General features: G+C 34.1%; 1 protein-coding gene across 1 annotated transcript; it reads right to left on the bottom strand.

The window, feature by feature from the left end:
- Positions 1–1,224: 1,224 nt before the first annotated feature.
- On the bottom strand, positions 1,225–15,976 carry Smp_164330 (hypothetical protein; the record flags this gene model as incomplete). The annotated part of the gene is made up of 7 exons (XM_018795320.1): positions 1,225–1,617; positions 3,992–4,061; positions 7,074–7,159; positions 8,997–9,089; positions 10,477–10,677; positions 12,950–13,015; positions 15,935–15,976. The coding sequence occupies 7 exons, from the start codon at positions 15,974–15,976 to the stop codon at positions 1,225–1,227; spliced, it is 951 nt and encodes a 316-aa protein (XP_018646963.1).
- Positions 15,977–17,963: the final 1,987 nt, after the last annotated feature.

Here is a 17,963-nt window from a genome sequence, read left to right as displayed (position 1 = left end):
TTTACAATGAACAATGATTTAATACAAAAGATCGTTCAGAGAAACAAACAGAATAACCATTACGTGATGTCTAACGACTTAGTTCTAAGTTTCACTGATAACAGGGTTCATAAGAAGTTATTGAATTCACACTATTTTCTACTGATAATACATGAAACAGAAAAGTTACAATGTCTAAATTATACTGTTAGAATCTGATTGGAGCTTCCAGTCAATGAATGTCTATAATGGTGAGATTGAACAATCAGTGCCAATCGTTCTGATCTACAACAATATAACACAAGTATTCATTTGGAAAATAGGTAATACAACTTTATCAACGTAGATTTTTGTCAACATTATGGTTAGCGTTTGAAATAGATTGAGGTGTGTCTCAACTTTATTCAATTTAGTTTGCTGTGTTTCTGAAGGTTTATAGTATTTATATTAGACATGTTGAGGAAGAAGGTTATGCAAGTTCAGTTAGACTGAGATTAAATCTAGGCAATAAGTGAGTTACATTGTCGAACAATTTAGCATTCATGAGAGCTGCTTTATTGATTCACTCACAACTGATTTCAAACATAAAATATCCAAAGTACTTTGTTCATATAGTATGTATGTAATTCTAACTAGTTTTGTCAAAAATTTATCAAATAGTGGAGAAGATTTGTAGCTCAGGTGGGTGATGTTGATGTTGGTTTGTTCTCTGAGCTGGATGGACGATGAAAGCTCCACGACCCAACCATCCAGCTCAGAGAACAAATCAACATCAAAATTTATCAAATAATTTTGCGTAGTATATTAAATAAAACATACATGTGATTTCTATTCGTTGCAGACCGATCTTATTTAGAGTATCACTTAATAGTAGTAGTGTTTATTACTATATGGGACGCTTAGCATACAAAGTTATGTGCATCGATCGGTAAAACCACGGAGTTCTGAATAGCTATTTTATCAAAGTGAAGGATCATCCGTCACTTTGTACCCATGACCCCACTAGATATCTAGACCAGGATCCTCCGGTTTCAATTCAAACGTTTGCTGAGTCACTTAAAGTTTCTGTATTCGATCGCTAGGTGGGTCATTAGTGCTAACTGCTAAAGGTTTCCATATTAAATGAACCATCTGTCTGATGTCTCATGATTTTCAGTGGTACCCCAACTACAATCAATCAGTGACAAATAAAACCTATAAAATGACACCAGTCTTCACTAAATCATTCATTTAAAACAACTACTTTTATACATTGAATATATTTTTATTTAGATATGGATTATATATAATATGTTGATGGGATTCAACAAAAAAGGGAAGATACTCCAGAAATGTAACAAAATCAATTGTTCCATTCTTTTTATGGTCTAATGATGTAATCAATTCTTGTACATGAACTTGTGATATATTAGCAGCATGAAAGAATACCTTTAAATCTTTCACTTCAATATGTCCAAATGGATTAGATTTTTGAAAAGTTGATTTATTATAAGAGCAAATTGATGAAGCTGGGTCACCATCGTTTGGATTTAAATTATTGGTTGTTTCATTGCTTCTTAATTTGATAATTGGTTCAAAAACATAAGATTGTTGAAAATATTGTTTTCTATCCAATCCTCCGATTAGTATGAATAATTCCTATGGTAATGTAAAAATAATAAATATATTCTCGTTACTACTGATATATTGTAAGTAATATGTATAAGTTAGAAGATAAAACGGTTCGAATGCTGCTGAATAATTTGAAATTCTAAAGTATCTTGGTCTATATATCGTAACCCAGGAAATTGGTTGTGGTGGTCGATATTCGATATTATCCTTAAACTTCGTAATTTGCTCATCCTGATAACCGTTAGTCGATAACGCCCCAACGGCATATAAATCAGGACGGACTGATATTTGCACATGGAACAGTCAAGATTGAGATAATTGATTAATAGTTTGCAAATTAACTGTTTACTGTATGGTTATCAGAATTTGGTGAGATAGTCCCCACCCGTATTCTGTTCACGACAGTAATAGTAATTTCAAAATGGTACATTATATTTCATTCAATTTTTATGTTTATAAAATAATAATATCTGGTATTTCATAACGAAATCTTTATAAATTATTATATATATTCAGAAAGGGTTTTTGAGGATATTATAGTAATTTAATAGTTCGAATCCTGCGAGCTCAATCGTAGTTACGCACTGATCAGGACTCCCATACTAGGACGAAACAGCCATCCAGTGCTTCCAGATTTTCTATGGTAGTTTAGCATCAATTGACTCATGAATTCAACCATTAGATTATATATGTATGATTAATTTAGAAGCTCGTTAACATATTGATATAGGTAGTCAGTAATATAAATGAATGAATTCCTATCCCATAACATTTTTGAATATATAATGTTAAACTATTTGTTGTAAACTCATATATTCTCTTATTTCTAAATTTTAGTTTGTTGCTTTATCTGTAAATGTATTCATTTTCTATTCTCCCATTGATAAGTCTTCTAATTGAACGTTAGATTTGGTTCCTAAGCTCTCTAATAATACTCAGGTTAAATCTACACAGCAACGTGAACATAAGAGAAAGGGCGAGAAAAATGGAAAAAACGTTTTACTCCAGGGTTCGTTTATTTACAGAAAATCTAGAGTGTTTTAGATGACCTTGGTTTTCCGGAAATTTTTGGAACGCCACTAAACATAGTAAGAGTGTGGGTATTGATCCAATCAGAAATGTGACTTTTCAATTTCTAGATGTTTTTTGGCAAATCTTCTATTGAATGTTGAGTGAATAAGATGCGTCTCAGTGTTTTCAGAGCCTATTTTAGCCTTCTTTGAGGAATTTTATATTTCCTTTTATATTTCTGTCTTTTTGATCCATACTACTTTGGAAAATTTTATAAATCACTAGAAGTATCATTTAATATCTCACTGTTATTTCTTTTAAGAAAATATTCAATTATCTGAATAACCTAAGTATAATAATAAGAAAGTGTTTCAAATAAAAAACCCGATGAGTTTTTAAGTTTCTTGATCATTTTATGGTTGAATTCATGAGTCAGTTAAAGTTAGACCACCATGGAAAACCTGGAATCACTGGACGACCGTTTCGTCTTAGTATAGGACTCTTCAGAAGTGCACACCCACGACCTCATCTCGTGTAGTTCGAACCCAGGACCTACCAGTCTCGCGCGCGAACGCTTAACCTCTAGACCCCTGAGCCGGCATCCAACGGTGTTCGTGTCTTGATCAATCAAAAAATAATTTTTGTTTATAGTTAGTTCACGGAAAAAAAAAAAGAAGAACGAAACAGCATATTTTACTAGCTACTCTGCTTGTAAGTCATAAAAAGAAACAACGATATATAAATTCATCATTCTCGGTATAGTCAGGATTAAGGGGGATTGTTCACAATCTACGGGGAAAAAAAAGGAAAATTTTGATTCAAAATTAACAACTTAAGCCTATGATGACAATATAAATAGGTTATTGTCATCATTTTAAACATATTACACCATTGTTTTTTATAAATGATTTTAACATTTTATCAAAACAACTAAATTGAAGTGTGTGCTACTGATGTCAACAGATATAAGTTGTATATATCATCAGTCGAAAGTGAAATACCTAGAGGCAGCAGGTTAAGAACATCAAAGAAAAGAGAACAAGAACAAAAATCTATTGGTGTGGAAACGAAAGAACAACGAATTCTGAAACAACTGATTGACATTTTGTATATTAACTATTCACTGCTCAGATTTAGACTAAAATGTTCTGTAATTTTGTTTTCAAATACATTCAGTTGTCTTCAATTGTATCCTCGTTCACTATATAATATCTCATTCTTGATTCTGATTCAGTATATCCATACATTATACTTATACTAAAGAGTACAGTTTTTCTTTGAACATTGTAAATAACATTCAATTACATGTTGAATGGATTAGATCTTTATAGTCAAATTCATTTAAGTAAATGAATAATTTGATAACTCCTATTATTATTACAACACTTACTCTTGCTTTCCTTATTTTCATACACAATGATTGTGTACCAATTTTATGTACATTATTACCAATAATTGATCTAGAATAGATTTTAAAAAGTACAAAAATTGAATGTTGACAGTTTATAAGATGAAAGATTTAATAAATAGAGTTTTAATGTTAATCAAAATGGATGTAAATATATGATATTACTTGATTTGTTAAGAAGTTGATGTATTGAGTGCTGAAATGTGTGAAAATCAAACGCAGTATATTCAACTTGTGAAACCTTGTAAATGGAAACAGTTCAAATTTGTGCTGATTCTTACTGGTATACCTTTGCAGAAGTACTACTACTACTACTACTACTACTACTACTACATCATCAGGAATTATAGCTCATTAACTGAATCATCAACTAGCTAACACAGAAAAACAACTTAACCTAATTGATGGATGACCTCGAGGGATGTTGTGTTCCCTAGCATTTTAAACCACTTGTGTAGTTAGAAATAAGGACATTAACTATAATTTAAAAATCTTCTATAATCACCTTATTTACATTTTTTTTCACTCATTGTGATTTAATGTGCATTGTCATTATCTATTCATAAGTTAGAATAGAGGTTCGTGGAGATTGGAATAATTTTTAATGGTGGAATTTATGAGCCGATTTAGGCTGGACCACCATTGAAAACGTGGAAACATTGGACGGCTGTTTCGTCCTAGAATGGGGCTCTTCAGAAGTGCACATCCACGATCCCGTACGCGGAACTCGAATTTAGGACCTTTCGTCTCACACGCGAATTTTATGGCCTCTAAATCATTGAGCCAGCTTCTAACTATATTAATGTCTAAGTTCAAACTATCCATGGTCTTGCGCAATCAATCATCCATTGTCTAAAGTAGATACCTGTCTCTACGCGACACGGATTGAACTCCACTGGTTACGGCATACAGGTTTTCAATGGTGGTTTAGCTCAGATCAACTCATAAATTGTCATGATTGGTTTATATTCACTACAAAAGTATTACCATATGCTAATGTGAAACGTAATGAAGATCTAATTGAAAACAATATTGTTTGTCTGTTTGTACAGCTTATTTTAATTCATATCTATTGTTCTGTTTACTTACCAAAAACGTTTTATTATGCTTGAAGATATACAATAAGATGTAGAGAATATATTGTTAAGTGGATGCTAAACGTAATAATAATACTGATCAAGTATTCAGTATTATATTAACTAACTTGTGTTTTACTACTACCAACAACAAATTGATTTGTGTATGGAATAAACTCGGGTTCCTGTAGATAGACCTTTAGGTATATTCGATACTTTGTGAAGAAATGTTCAAACAAACAATACTAAGTGAATTTAAACTTCACCCCATTGCACAAGCAAGTGGCTATCAGGACTCAGTAGCTGAGTGGATAACGCGTTAGCGCTTGAAGCGAAATGTACTAGGTTCGAGTCCCAGGGTGAACATGAACTCTGAGATGCAGGTACATCCAACTGACGAGTCCCAAATAGGATGAAACGCGCGTCCTGGATTCCACTGCTAGTCAATATCCATCTTTGTTTACAATTGCTTATGAATTAAGGCTATATCGAAGCAATATGCACTGTATGCACATATGCTAATAAAAGACTGACCAGTTGTAGTCCTAAACATCAATAGGAAGATTCAAACAAACAATACTAAGTGAATGTTCAGATATGTTTTATTTATCGACTAGGAAAGTAGGTCAAATATATATATGCAATTAAGTAGCCTATAGTCATAATTGATGTAGACTTTTGAAACTACACATCAGTTGTTCCTTATTAAATTATCAAAAGCCTATACAAATGTACCAAAGTTAGTATTGTAAATTTTTGGATTATAGGTCAATAGATGTGAGGCCTATAGGTTAAGGGCTTAATTGAAGCTTATTAGCAGAATACTACTAACGGTTTATCAACTTCTTAATGAAATAATGCTTTTTAGAAATCTTGTAAATAAAAAAAATAGAAGATAATGAATAACAAGATATTTGAAATTCACTGTAGTACCGGCTACATCAGTGTCCAAGGTAGAGAGAACGGTTAGACAAGTTTCCTAAGAACGCAGACACCTAATTTGTTAAAATGGATATCGACGACTTCAACCCTAATGTAAAGATGTTTACGTAAACCATATGGATAATTTGGTAGGATATAGTTGATCACTTGAGATGATTCATCTATGTTTAGATAACGTTGTGCATCTATCAAATGATAACGTATAAAATGATCTATTTTAATTGTTCTTTGACAAGTTAAACACAGATGATAATCTTAAAAACGGATGTATTATCACTAAGTTTGTATTGATTTCACTTTTTATTGTTAGATGTCAGCGTAGTGTCATGATGAGAGACTAACTGAAAAGAAATTTCCTTCTTCTATGTGTCGAAATGACAAGTTCAGCTGTATTAAATATAACTTTTTGTTTGCTCAAGGAGAGGAATACATTCATTCTCTAATCATTTTCAATCAAATTAATCTTGAACTAAGCAGAGAAATTCGAATACTTCACCACTACTTGAAGTTTATACTGATGATGTTGTTCAGAAGAACAATGAAAGCTCTACGACCAAACCATCTAGCTCAGCGGACATAACTCCACCTGAATCATTCACTTGAGTTGCAATTTATTGCCATCTCACCAAGGGAAGTAATGATATTTTCCGCCTGATGTCTTTATTACAAAACATAATTTCTTAAATAATTATACTCCAATTGAAGGAGCTTTGTGTAAATTGGTTTAGTTTTAGATTAGATTTTTCAAAAAAAAATTATTTCAGATGAATAATCATATCAGCACTGACCACTTAAGGTGCTCTGTCATAAACCGTTTGAAGTTGGAATTTTTTCATGGAACACTCACCCAGTCATTCCAGTTTTTAAGCGTTTTCAGCAGATTGCAACGGTCTTAGATTTGATCGTAAATATACACTGCTGAAGACTCTCAAACTAGATTTAAAGAAAATCTGTTTAATGCTCTTGGAATGCTATTCAAACTCGAATCAATCTGTGACCAGTACAATCTAACAAATGAAGAAAACTACAATAATAATAAAGCTTACTCTAAACCGTAAAATCTTTCAGCCAAAGCAGCCAATACAATAAATAAACTGATATTTAAATACCAACCGGTAAATATTTCTAAAATCTGTAAAGGAATACAATATAACAATTGTAATACATCAATAGGCATTTTTAAAATAATCGAAAAGTTTCATAACTCAAATGGATTTACATATTATAAGTTGAATAATTTAGTTCAGAACATATGGGTTTAAGTAGTTAAATCATTCAACTTAAAGAGTGAATAGGATTAGAAGAAAAGAATATTTCAGTAACTGGAAAGTTTTAGTTAGTAACATGATTTAGCTGTTTTATTGACTTGAACTATTCTTAGGCGTTGAAATGTTTCAAAAGCTCCACAAAACCCTATCTGATAATAACCCTCATGTGCTCACTAGTGACCGTCTACAAGAGGTATTTTCTGGAGTTCTAGTGAGAAGGATTGACCAGTGGAGTTCAACGAAGTCTGTTGTGAGATAGTAACTCACTGAAGACAATGGTGGATGGTGGCACAATTTCTTGGATTGGTTAAAGTTAAACAATAACACAGTCGGGTTCCAGCCGGCTCAGTGGTCTAGAGGTTAGGTGTTCGCTCGTGAGACTGATAGGTCCTGCGTTTGAGTTGTGCGTGCGGGATCGTGGATGTGCCCCATACTAGGACGAAACGGTCGTCCAGTGATTCCAGGTTTTCCATGGTGGTCTAACTTTAACTGACTCATGAATTCAACTACAAAATAGTGTTATTGTTCTTTGTTCACTAATCGTGTCGTTTCTGATATGGTAAGCTGGATGCAGTAATAATGGGCACTTTTCGACAGTCATGTTCATAATTATTTGTAATATTGAAAAATGCGTGTGATCAATCTACTTAAGTATGTAAGCTTTATGGGAGGGTGTCTTAAATTTAAAGTTTCAGGACATTTGGAATATAGTGTCAAGATTAGAATTTCAATGTAATTCTTAACTCTGGGATGTATGTATATCTAAGTAGTGAGTTTCAAATTAAGCAAAACGAACATCTTGGATTATTCTGCTAGTCATTCTCGTAGATTGAAAATGGTTTCCATCATGAACTAGGATAAACATCTGAGTAATTTACTATTCAAGTTTGAGACTTCTCAGCCCAGTATATCAACAAACTCATACATAAAAAGACATCGAACATTTGGCTTTCTCACACATCATGATAGTTCTAAACACTGTAGTATCAGTTTACATGTTAAGCCCATATACTTTATTCTAGCTACTGGCCAAGCCAATTCACCTGTACATTGAGTCATCTTTTGATCTTGTTCATCATTTGCTTATTAACCTTGAGTGCTTTTTATATGAGCGTATATGTGTACACTTCGTATCTTATTCATCATATGTCTGTCACTCATTTTTGCCTGACTATAAATGTTGACTAACGCTTGCTTAAATCGAGTTGGCTTCACAGCCAATCTCCAATACGCATTATTTTCGCTTCGCTCTCGAGTTGGCTTCCCAGCCATCGCCAATACGTGTCATGTATGCTTCGCTCGCTAACATTCGCTCATGTGCTCACAACTTTCTGGTCTGCATCATTCATCAATAAAAATGTGGTTGCCGCTTCCCTTTGCCTTCTGATGTTATGCACCGTTAAGACTTGTATTATAACGGTTATCGAGGCTATCAATTATCGAAGCACGGCACTACAACACATAATAATTGAAAGCCATTAGTATGTACTCCTGAGAAGCCTAGAAAGAAATAACTGCTTACTGCTCCGTAATAAGTTCATTGGTCCTCTAATTGATATATGAACATACAATGAAAATCAAGTTCATGTCGTATTACAGTTATAGTTTCTTGATTTAAACTTATGACTTTTAATCTTCATATTAACAGTACAACGTCCTATCATTTATGGAGGCAATCATAAAATAAAAACGACTACTTACATCTGTTATTTTGAAATTCCCACTATCAATTTTTAATCTTTTATCAATAGCTTTCATAGCATTCTCAAAGTCAGTTACTTCAAGTTCAATCGTCTAATTGTACAAGAAAATGCATATGAATCATTTAAACATACTTATTTGGTTTAAGAATGATGAATCAAAATTAATAGCTAACTTGAATTCTAATTAAACTGAAACTAGAATTTATATAAAGGCTGAAGTTAACTGAAATAATTTTAGTTTTCAATTACAATGTGGTGTGTGCTACAGATGTTGATAGATATAAGTAATATGTTTCATCAGTCCTGGCAGCGAGAACAGTGAAAGATTGCTGTGGACATGAAGGAACAGTAAAGTCTGAGACGATTGATTGACATTTTGCAAATGAAGAATTTACTGTATGGTTCTCAGATTTTACTAAGATGTCCTGTAATTTTGTGTTCAAATACATTCAATTCTCCCCACTGGTGTTCCCGTTTGCTTCATTCGGTGTCGCTGCCAACCAGGAGGGGTGGAAGGGTCTTGTTCTGTGGACGCCGTTGCGGACCTGGAGCTGAGGTGCTAATTGGAGTGGTCTGGTGGGGGAAGGTGACGTCGAGTAGAGCGTTATGGAGGGGGGCGTTGGCTTTAGTGGGTGCTGTCGACGGAGAGAAGCAGTGGGACGTGCAGCTGCTGGGCGGACATCGGACACCGGCTGGTAGACGGATCTATGATGGTCAGCGCGCCGCAGACTCGAAACTTTGATGGAGAGCGTGGGACAGACTGCAGTAAAGAATAATATGGCACGGCGAGCAGAACCACCGCAAGCACGACTGTTTTGAAGGGGAACGAGTATAGTGTGTGCTATTGATGTCGATGGATATAAGTAATATGTATCATCAATAGAAAGTGAAATGCTTAGTGGCAGAAGGTTAAAAAGATCAAAGAAAAGAGAACGAGAACGCGAACAAAGAGTGATGGGTGTAGAAATGCAGGAACAGTGAAGTCTGAAACGATTAATTAATATTTTTCAAAAGAATTATATACTGTTTGGTTCCCAGACTTTGCTAAGATTTTCTATAATTTTGTGTTCATAAACATTCGATTTTCCCCACTCGTGTTCTTGTACACTAGAACAGTACCATACCGATCACTTTTCCGTTCGTTTGATAGACATGTTCATATTGGAGTATAGTTTTTATTTCAAGTCCTATCTTCCTTTATGATTGTGTTTTCTATCCAGTATCCTGTGATTTTGTTACACTTGGCATATAATAATATAGAGCTGCGGTTAACTACAGCTCAAACGATGCTTAAACGTGAATTGGTGGTTTAATGTTTTAGGACACCTAAGTTGAAACAAGAATTTTGGTTGTTTGAACACCACACTATGAACTTCAATATGGTCAGCTGAATTGTATTTACCATTAATTTTTACACGAATGAAGTAGGGGTTGTTAGTTGAGTGTTAAAATAATGGAAGATTATTAGAACAAATTACCTTCAATGTGTCAGGTATATCATATTTCCATAAGTTATGATGAATTTTATTATTCTTCTTTAAACGAATATATTCTGAGTGTAGCTCTATTGTATGTTTCTCATCTCTGAGCTTTTTCCATTGTTTGAAAGTAGTTTGGGCTAAACGCTGGCTTACGCTCATTTGATTGTAAAGATTCTCCAAATGAAAAGTTTTAATAATCTAAATTGAATAGAAAATAATAAAAAGTATATTTTGTTAATGAAGGTGAAAAGTGGTTTTGAAACAATACATGACTGTCATTATACAAAACTGAATGAACACCGTTCAGCCATCATGGATTGTAACAACTCTTACATAAATCAATAAATGCTTTCAATGTCATGACTGCCACTTTATTCCGATGAAGAATGAAACCATCAATGTCAAAAACGGATTCTTCATATCCCTCAAATATAATTAGTTGATTTAAACTAACCACATTTGTATAGACAGTCTACGTTTCATGGAGACAGATAATGTTTAAATTAGCAATTAACATTTAAGTCAGTCAGTCACTGAGTTTATACTGCTATTTGTTCTAAATAATCTCGTTGGAAAACTTAAAATCTCATTGAATCAATCAGCATAAAGTATTTAACAATATTTCTATTGTATTTTGAGATTGGTTAAAAATGTATGTTACTTACTTACTTACGCCTGTTACCCCCAATGGAGCATAGGCCTCCGACCAGCATTCTCCAACGCACTGCGTCCTGGGCCTTCCTTTCTAGTTCTATCCAATTTTTGTTCATTTTTGTCATATTTGTCTCCATTTCTCGGCGTAGTGAGTTCTTCGGTCTTCCTCCTTTCCTTTAGCCTTCAGGATTCCATGTGAGGGCTTGTCTTGTGACTCAGTTGGGTGATTTCCGCAAATTCTGTCCTATCCACTTCCAGTGCTTCTTTCTGATTTCTTCTTCCACTGGAATCTGGTTTGTTCTCTCCCACAGTAGGCTGTTGCTGATAGTGTCTGGTCAACGGATCCGAAGTATTTTGCATAGACAACTGTTAATAAACACTTATATCTTCTGGATGATTGCTTTCGTAGTTCTCCAGGTTTCCGCCCCATACAGTAGAACAGTCTTGATCTTTGCATTGAAAATTCTAACTTTCATGTCGTTGTTTTGAGTTCCAGATGTTCTTCAATTGTAGATATACTGCTCTTGCTTTGCTGATCCACCCCTTCACATCTGCATCAGATCCACCGTGCTCATCAGTGATGCTGCCCAGATATGTAAAGGTTTTTTCATCCTCCAAAGCTTCTACGTCAACTGTGATTTCATTGATGCATGTTGTGTTGTATCGGAGAATCTTACTTTTCCCTTCGCGCATGTTGAGACCTACTGCTGTTGAGGCTGCTGGTACACCGGTCGTCTCCTTCTTCATTTGCTGTTGCGTGCGCGATAGAAGAGTCTTATCGTCTATGAAGTCTAAATCGTCCAGCTGCATCCTACTGTTCACTGTATCCCGTGCTTCCCTCCAGATGTTGACGTCTTCATGATCCAGTCGATCATTAGGAGAAAGAGAAAGGGTGAGAGTATGCAACCTTACCGGACACCGGTCTTTGCTTCAAAAAAGTTTGTGAGCTGTCCCCCATGCACGATTTTGCAGTTCAACCCATCATAGAAATTTCGTATGATGTTGACTATCTTCTTCAAAATGTATGTAGTTAGTGATATTTATTTACTAAGTAGTAATTTTCTGTATAATTACAGACCATACTTTTTCTTCTGGCATTCCTACAATTCATTGAAACTTAAAATACTTGGAGTGGTCAGACATTTACCATTTTAGTTGTTTATTTGTATATCTCAGTGAATATACATTCTTAGAATCATAGCTATCCACTCAAGAATTTCATTGGGTTATATTTCGGTTGTATAAATGAGATATTATTAGCTCTCACATATTTAAAAGAACACACATTGATAAGTCTTCTAATTGAACGTTAGATTCGGTTCCTAAGCTCTCTAGTAACACACACGTTAAATCTACACAACAACGTGAACACAAGAGAAAGGGCGAGAAATATGGAAAAAACGTTTTACTCCAGGGTTCGTTTATTTACAGAAAATCTAGAGTATTTTAGATGACCTTGGTTTTCCGGAAATTTCTGGAACGCTACTAAACATAGTAGAAATGTGGGTAATGATCCAATCAGAACTATGACTTTTCACTTTGTAGATGTTTCTGGCAAAATGTTTATTGAATGATGAATGAATAAGTTGCTTCTCAGTGTATTTTCGAGAACTTTTATGCATCTTCCTAATACAAATATGAGACAATTCTATCGAATATAGACCTGTCATTACATTCCATGATAGAGTCAGCTATAATTATGGTTTCTTGTATCATTGAAGAGCTAAACAATTTACTTTCAGTTATAAGATAAGAACAGATTATTAAGCAATGTAAATAAGAAGTTAAATAGTAATTTTTGAAGTTATCAACTTACTTGGAAATATTGTTTACGTCCCAAGATTGTTTTGAGTGAATTTGTGAATTGTTTCCCCACATCCGACTGGAATTGATTAAGAAAATAGAGTAGATGTTTTAATTATGTAAATTTACACAACCTAAAGACAAATACACTTAGTACTGTTTGTTTGAATATTCCCATTGATGTTTAGGACTGCAACTGGTCAGTCTATAATTGGTATATGTACATACTGTGCGTATTGCCTCAATATAGCCTAAATTCACAAGCATGTTAAGCAAAGATGGATAGTGGCTAGCAGTGGAATCCAGTTTGATGCGCGTTTCGTCCTATTTCAGACTCGTCAGCTGAATGTACCTGCATCTCACAGTTGATGTTCAATCTGGGACTCGACTCAGTACCTTTCGCTTCAAACGCCATCACGTTATCCACTCAGCTACTGAGTCCTGATAGCCACTTGCTTGTGCAATGGGGTGAAGTTTTTAAATTCACTTAGTATTGTTTGTCTGAATATTCCCATTGATGTTTAGGACTGCAACTGGTCAGTCTGTAATTGGCATATGTGTATACTGTGCGTATTGCCTTGATATTGTTAGCCACTATCCATCTTTGCTTGTAATGCTTGTAAATTAAGGCAATATCGAGGCAATACGCATAGTATGCACATACGACAATAACAGACTGATCGATTTCAGTCCAAAACATCAATCGAAAGATTGAAGTAAACAATACGAAGTGAATTTAAGTCACAAAATGTATAAATAAATAGAATTAAGATTGATGTGTTTATCTATATGTTGAAAAGAAGTAATACAGAGCATAATGAATGTTATATTTACTAGTACTCATATTAAAGAAAAAGGAGGTTATGTAAAGATAATGGAATTAATGAGTGATTACGAAATCAATCAGTATGCTAAGAAATAAAATGAAAGAAATACGCGGACACCAATGAGATTGTTCAGGAGATAAATATTGGTAGACGAAGAAAGAGGGGAGATTAAAAAAAGGTTATTAAAGGTTATTTTAACTAACACCCAGTCATCATGGTAGTAAAAAATCTAATCGCACTTTCTTGCTGTATACACAGGTCAAGTCATTTGAATAATCAAATACATTATAACCCACAGTTATTTTATCAAATGTATTTGTAGATCTATCCGTATCAGTGAGATCACTAATTGGTAACTTCCGGACAATAACAATCTTAGTCAGTAGGTCAGCATGGCAAACTGTAATAGCGAAATATACTTTAGGCTTCCTAGCATATCGGACCACAAACGATGCTACTACTCTACAGGATTTTTATTTATAATATAGTAGCCTATATGTAAGATGCAACAATTGAATGGAGCCTGTGACACTTGTGGATCTTGAAAGATATCGACTGGATGAGTGTGGTTATACTAATAGTGCTGCTTAAATGTAACAAGCTTGTTATCAAAAGCTATTGCAATGGTGAATATGATGAAGAAGCATATTTTCAAACACAGTACAACTGTTTCCATCGAAATGCTTCGGATGATGATCGTGGACATCCACTTTAGGCATACCTATACTTTACCTGGTCATGTAGGCCGAATCACCACCAGGAAACGGGTTTTGAGGAAACAATAGCCCAAGCAAATGCATATTAAAACGAATTTAATTATCGTCTTGTCCTATAAATGACAGCAGTTCTGAAGTCGTATCACATTCAGCTACAGTACCTACTGGTAGTTAAGACTCCCTCACCAATATATAAACAGTTTGCTCTCCTGTATCGCTATAATTATAAGGAGTTCGAAAACAAATATTTGTTACAAAGAGTATTTTAATTATACATGCTGATTGTAAATTTAAAACGGATATAATTTCATACTAATTTCCTAATACTTCTCTTTCACTTGTTTCATATATCTGGATCTCTACTTAGAGACATCGGTGATTCATCGATATTAAACATGGAAGCTAAATAAACGAAAACCTCCTTGTTATTCACGGTCGTTTGAACCACTTTGTAACCTTATATATACATAATCATATCAATTGAGTCAAAGGTAAATGATACTTTCTACCAGTCACCTAAACTTCACAGTTTTATGATTGGAAGATTGAGAGCAGTTAAGATGGAATAAAACACAAGATCATGTTTTAATTCAGTGTGTGATTTATTTTGTACTTTAGTTTGTAATGATTGTAGCTTTATCTAATTGTAGTAAAATATCATAGATTTTTGTGGTAATCATTTCAGGTGAGTATGATTTAGTTATTTGAATTATTTTTTCTGATTAGCGTTTTTTTTAGCGAGTTAGTTTTTCTACAGGATGGGTTCGCCAAACCCATGCCCAACCCTCCTCCTTTACCCGGGCTTGGGACCGACAGTAACTCTAGAAGAGCTACAGGGGGAGTTATACACATTACGCCGGGAAATAGAAACAGATATTAAAAGGATGAATAACAGCTGGAAAGAACTGGAAAGGATTGCCCAGGACAGAGTTGGATGGAGAATGCTGGTGAGCAGCCTATGCTCCTCGATGAGGGGTAACAGGCGTAAGTAAGTAAGTGTGATTTAGTTATTATTCAATTGGTCGTTCACAGGTTGAGTAAGTGTATTGTTTTTATTTTAGCTGGTGATTATATCGTAAGGAGGTGCGGTGGTCAGTTAGTTAATCAAGTAATAAGTAGTGTTATTGATCGGTTGCATGAGATTGTTTATATTACTTGTTCTTTCAGTGAGTTTGTCTGGGTTTCCGTTGGTTGATTTATATTTTGGAAAGCATCTTTTTTGAATCATTTTCAGTATAGATTCAAAGTTTACATTACCTTTGCTATTTGTTATGTATGATATCAATTGACTTGTGGTCAGGTGACAGTAAGATCTTTATAAAAATGAATATGTCTTAATTAGTAAGATGTTGAAGTGATCCATTATCCTTTTACTGAGGTTACTATCAAGGACATGTTTCTTTTTAGGAACGAAGTTTTTGTTAGTGACATCGTAATGAAAACATAGAAACTTACAGATAATGTAGTTTCCTTTGAAATATCTTTGAACTCCTTCATTGAGAAATTTCTACATTTTTTGATAATTTCATTATCAAGTTTTTCTGTAAAACAAGATAAATGACGAGACTATAATTTATGGACGACGACCTTTGAACGAATCTCAAATGACCTTGAGAAATATTAGTCAATCAGAAGACATTTAGTATAGAGTAAAAATATATTATACAACACCAAAGAATTAGAGTGGGTACACTTATTTTATATGGTCCAAAACTATTCAACGTTAGAAAGAGTTTCAAAGGTTCTAAAATCGTAATGCATAAGGTAGAGGAACCCATCCATATGGCTCCATAATAGTCGGTCACTGGATCCATGATAAGGTCACAAAAACCATCTCAGCCTCGACCACATAGCTTCAATATTGTTTGTGTGTACTACGGTTGTATAAGCTTATCATTTTTATTGTGGATATGTCCCTACAATACTCATACCACTGAACAGCCGAAGCCTCAGTAGCATCTGCGATTATTGCAGCCAATGTTACTGGTGCTTTTATTATACAGTTCGCGGCAATTATTATAATATGCCTTAGTCTCAATCTAGATCGAGCGATAACGGTTCCTATTCTAGCAAACGTTTTCCTTCAACATATATTACATCGAAGGACAACATCACGATAGTCTGCACAAGCTCTACGAGTAAATTGATTACCGCAATTACAAATAAAGGAACTTCTTAGTAGTCCCATTTATTGTAGCCGCTTAATTGTCAAGTCTTCTATAAAATCCTCTATGAACTGATCGTACATGAGCATCAGGTACTGAAATTGGCGCCGTGACCTTGGAATCCCTCAGACGCTTCTGATTGGCTCGTCCATAAATGTTAGTCTCGCCAGATAAATTTGTGAAAATACGCTAAAAATTTGTGTGTCAATTCATTAGAAGGTGTGCTCAGTTATGAGATATCAATATTTTGTTAGTTATTGCATCAAATATTTATTACTTGAAATAGGATTTCGAAGAATGACATTGATGGGTTCTTTTTCTGTAGTTGGTTTCTGATTGGATAGAAACTCTCTGGCTCCTTTAGGGCCTCTGAAGGCTTCATAGTAGTTCTTGGGAAGCGTCTCGATAGAAATAGCTTTAGAAAAAATCTAGAAGTAGACGGTGTTATAATTTTCAAGCTAAAAATTATCCTGAAAATGTTTGGTTCACTTCTTAGTTCCTTTATTGATTCAATAGAAACATGTCAGAAAAACAGCGTGAAATTTGTAAATTATATAGAAACTTATAAGAACTTTCGTCTAAATTAGAGCCAATAGTTTCACAGTATTTGGGCGCCGAGTTGATGTAAGACATTAAAATAGGAATAATATATTTGTAAAATCTCAGCGAATGAATTTGAAGTAAATTCAACGTTTCGCCTGGCAATCTGGTTCAAGCTTTTTCAAGGAAATAATTGATTTAGTCGATATATACATTTTTTTTCAAGGGTCTTATGATACAATTTAGTAACATATGGGAAATGGTTCTCAGTGAACAATTTATACATTATACCTTGTAGCGGCCGTTACGTCATAGTATGAAACTCCTCAACAGTGCACATACACGATCCCGCATGTGGGATTCCAACTCAGGACTTTCTTTTTTTAAATTGTCATTGAACAGTATTCACAGTATATCAGTGATAATTCTTCTCAAGTATGACAAAAAAAAATAGAACTATTCAAACTTCAACTCACTTTTATGCTTCTGATAAGTAGCCATTTTTAAGCTAAGGGTATCTTTCATTGTTTTCATCATATATTCAAGTTTTTCACATTTTAAATCAACACGTTGCAACCCCTAAATTAACAATAAGTATAATCAAGCACTTATTAGGATGTATATATATATATATATATATATATATATATATATATATACACCAGTGCAGATTGATATCAATTGGTGAAGCATCAAGACTCAAGGAACATTAGACAGTTATTACCGACGGCATAAAATGAGAATCTTACTGAAATCGGATATATATATATAACATTAGT

Source organism: Schistosoma mansoni (genome assembly GCF_000237925.1).
Source record: "Schistosoma mansoni, WGS project CABG00000000 data, supercontig 0179, strain Puerto Rico, whole genome shotgun sequence".
Classification (NCBI taxonomy): Eukaryota; Metazoa; Platyhelminthes; class Trematoda; order Strigeidida; family Schistosomatidae; genus Schistosoma; species Schistosoma mansoni.
Note: the sequence above shows the minus strand (reverse complement) of the source record. Positions and strands in the feature narration are given on the sequence as shown.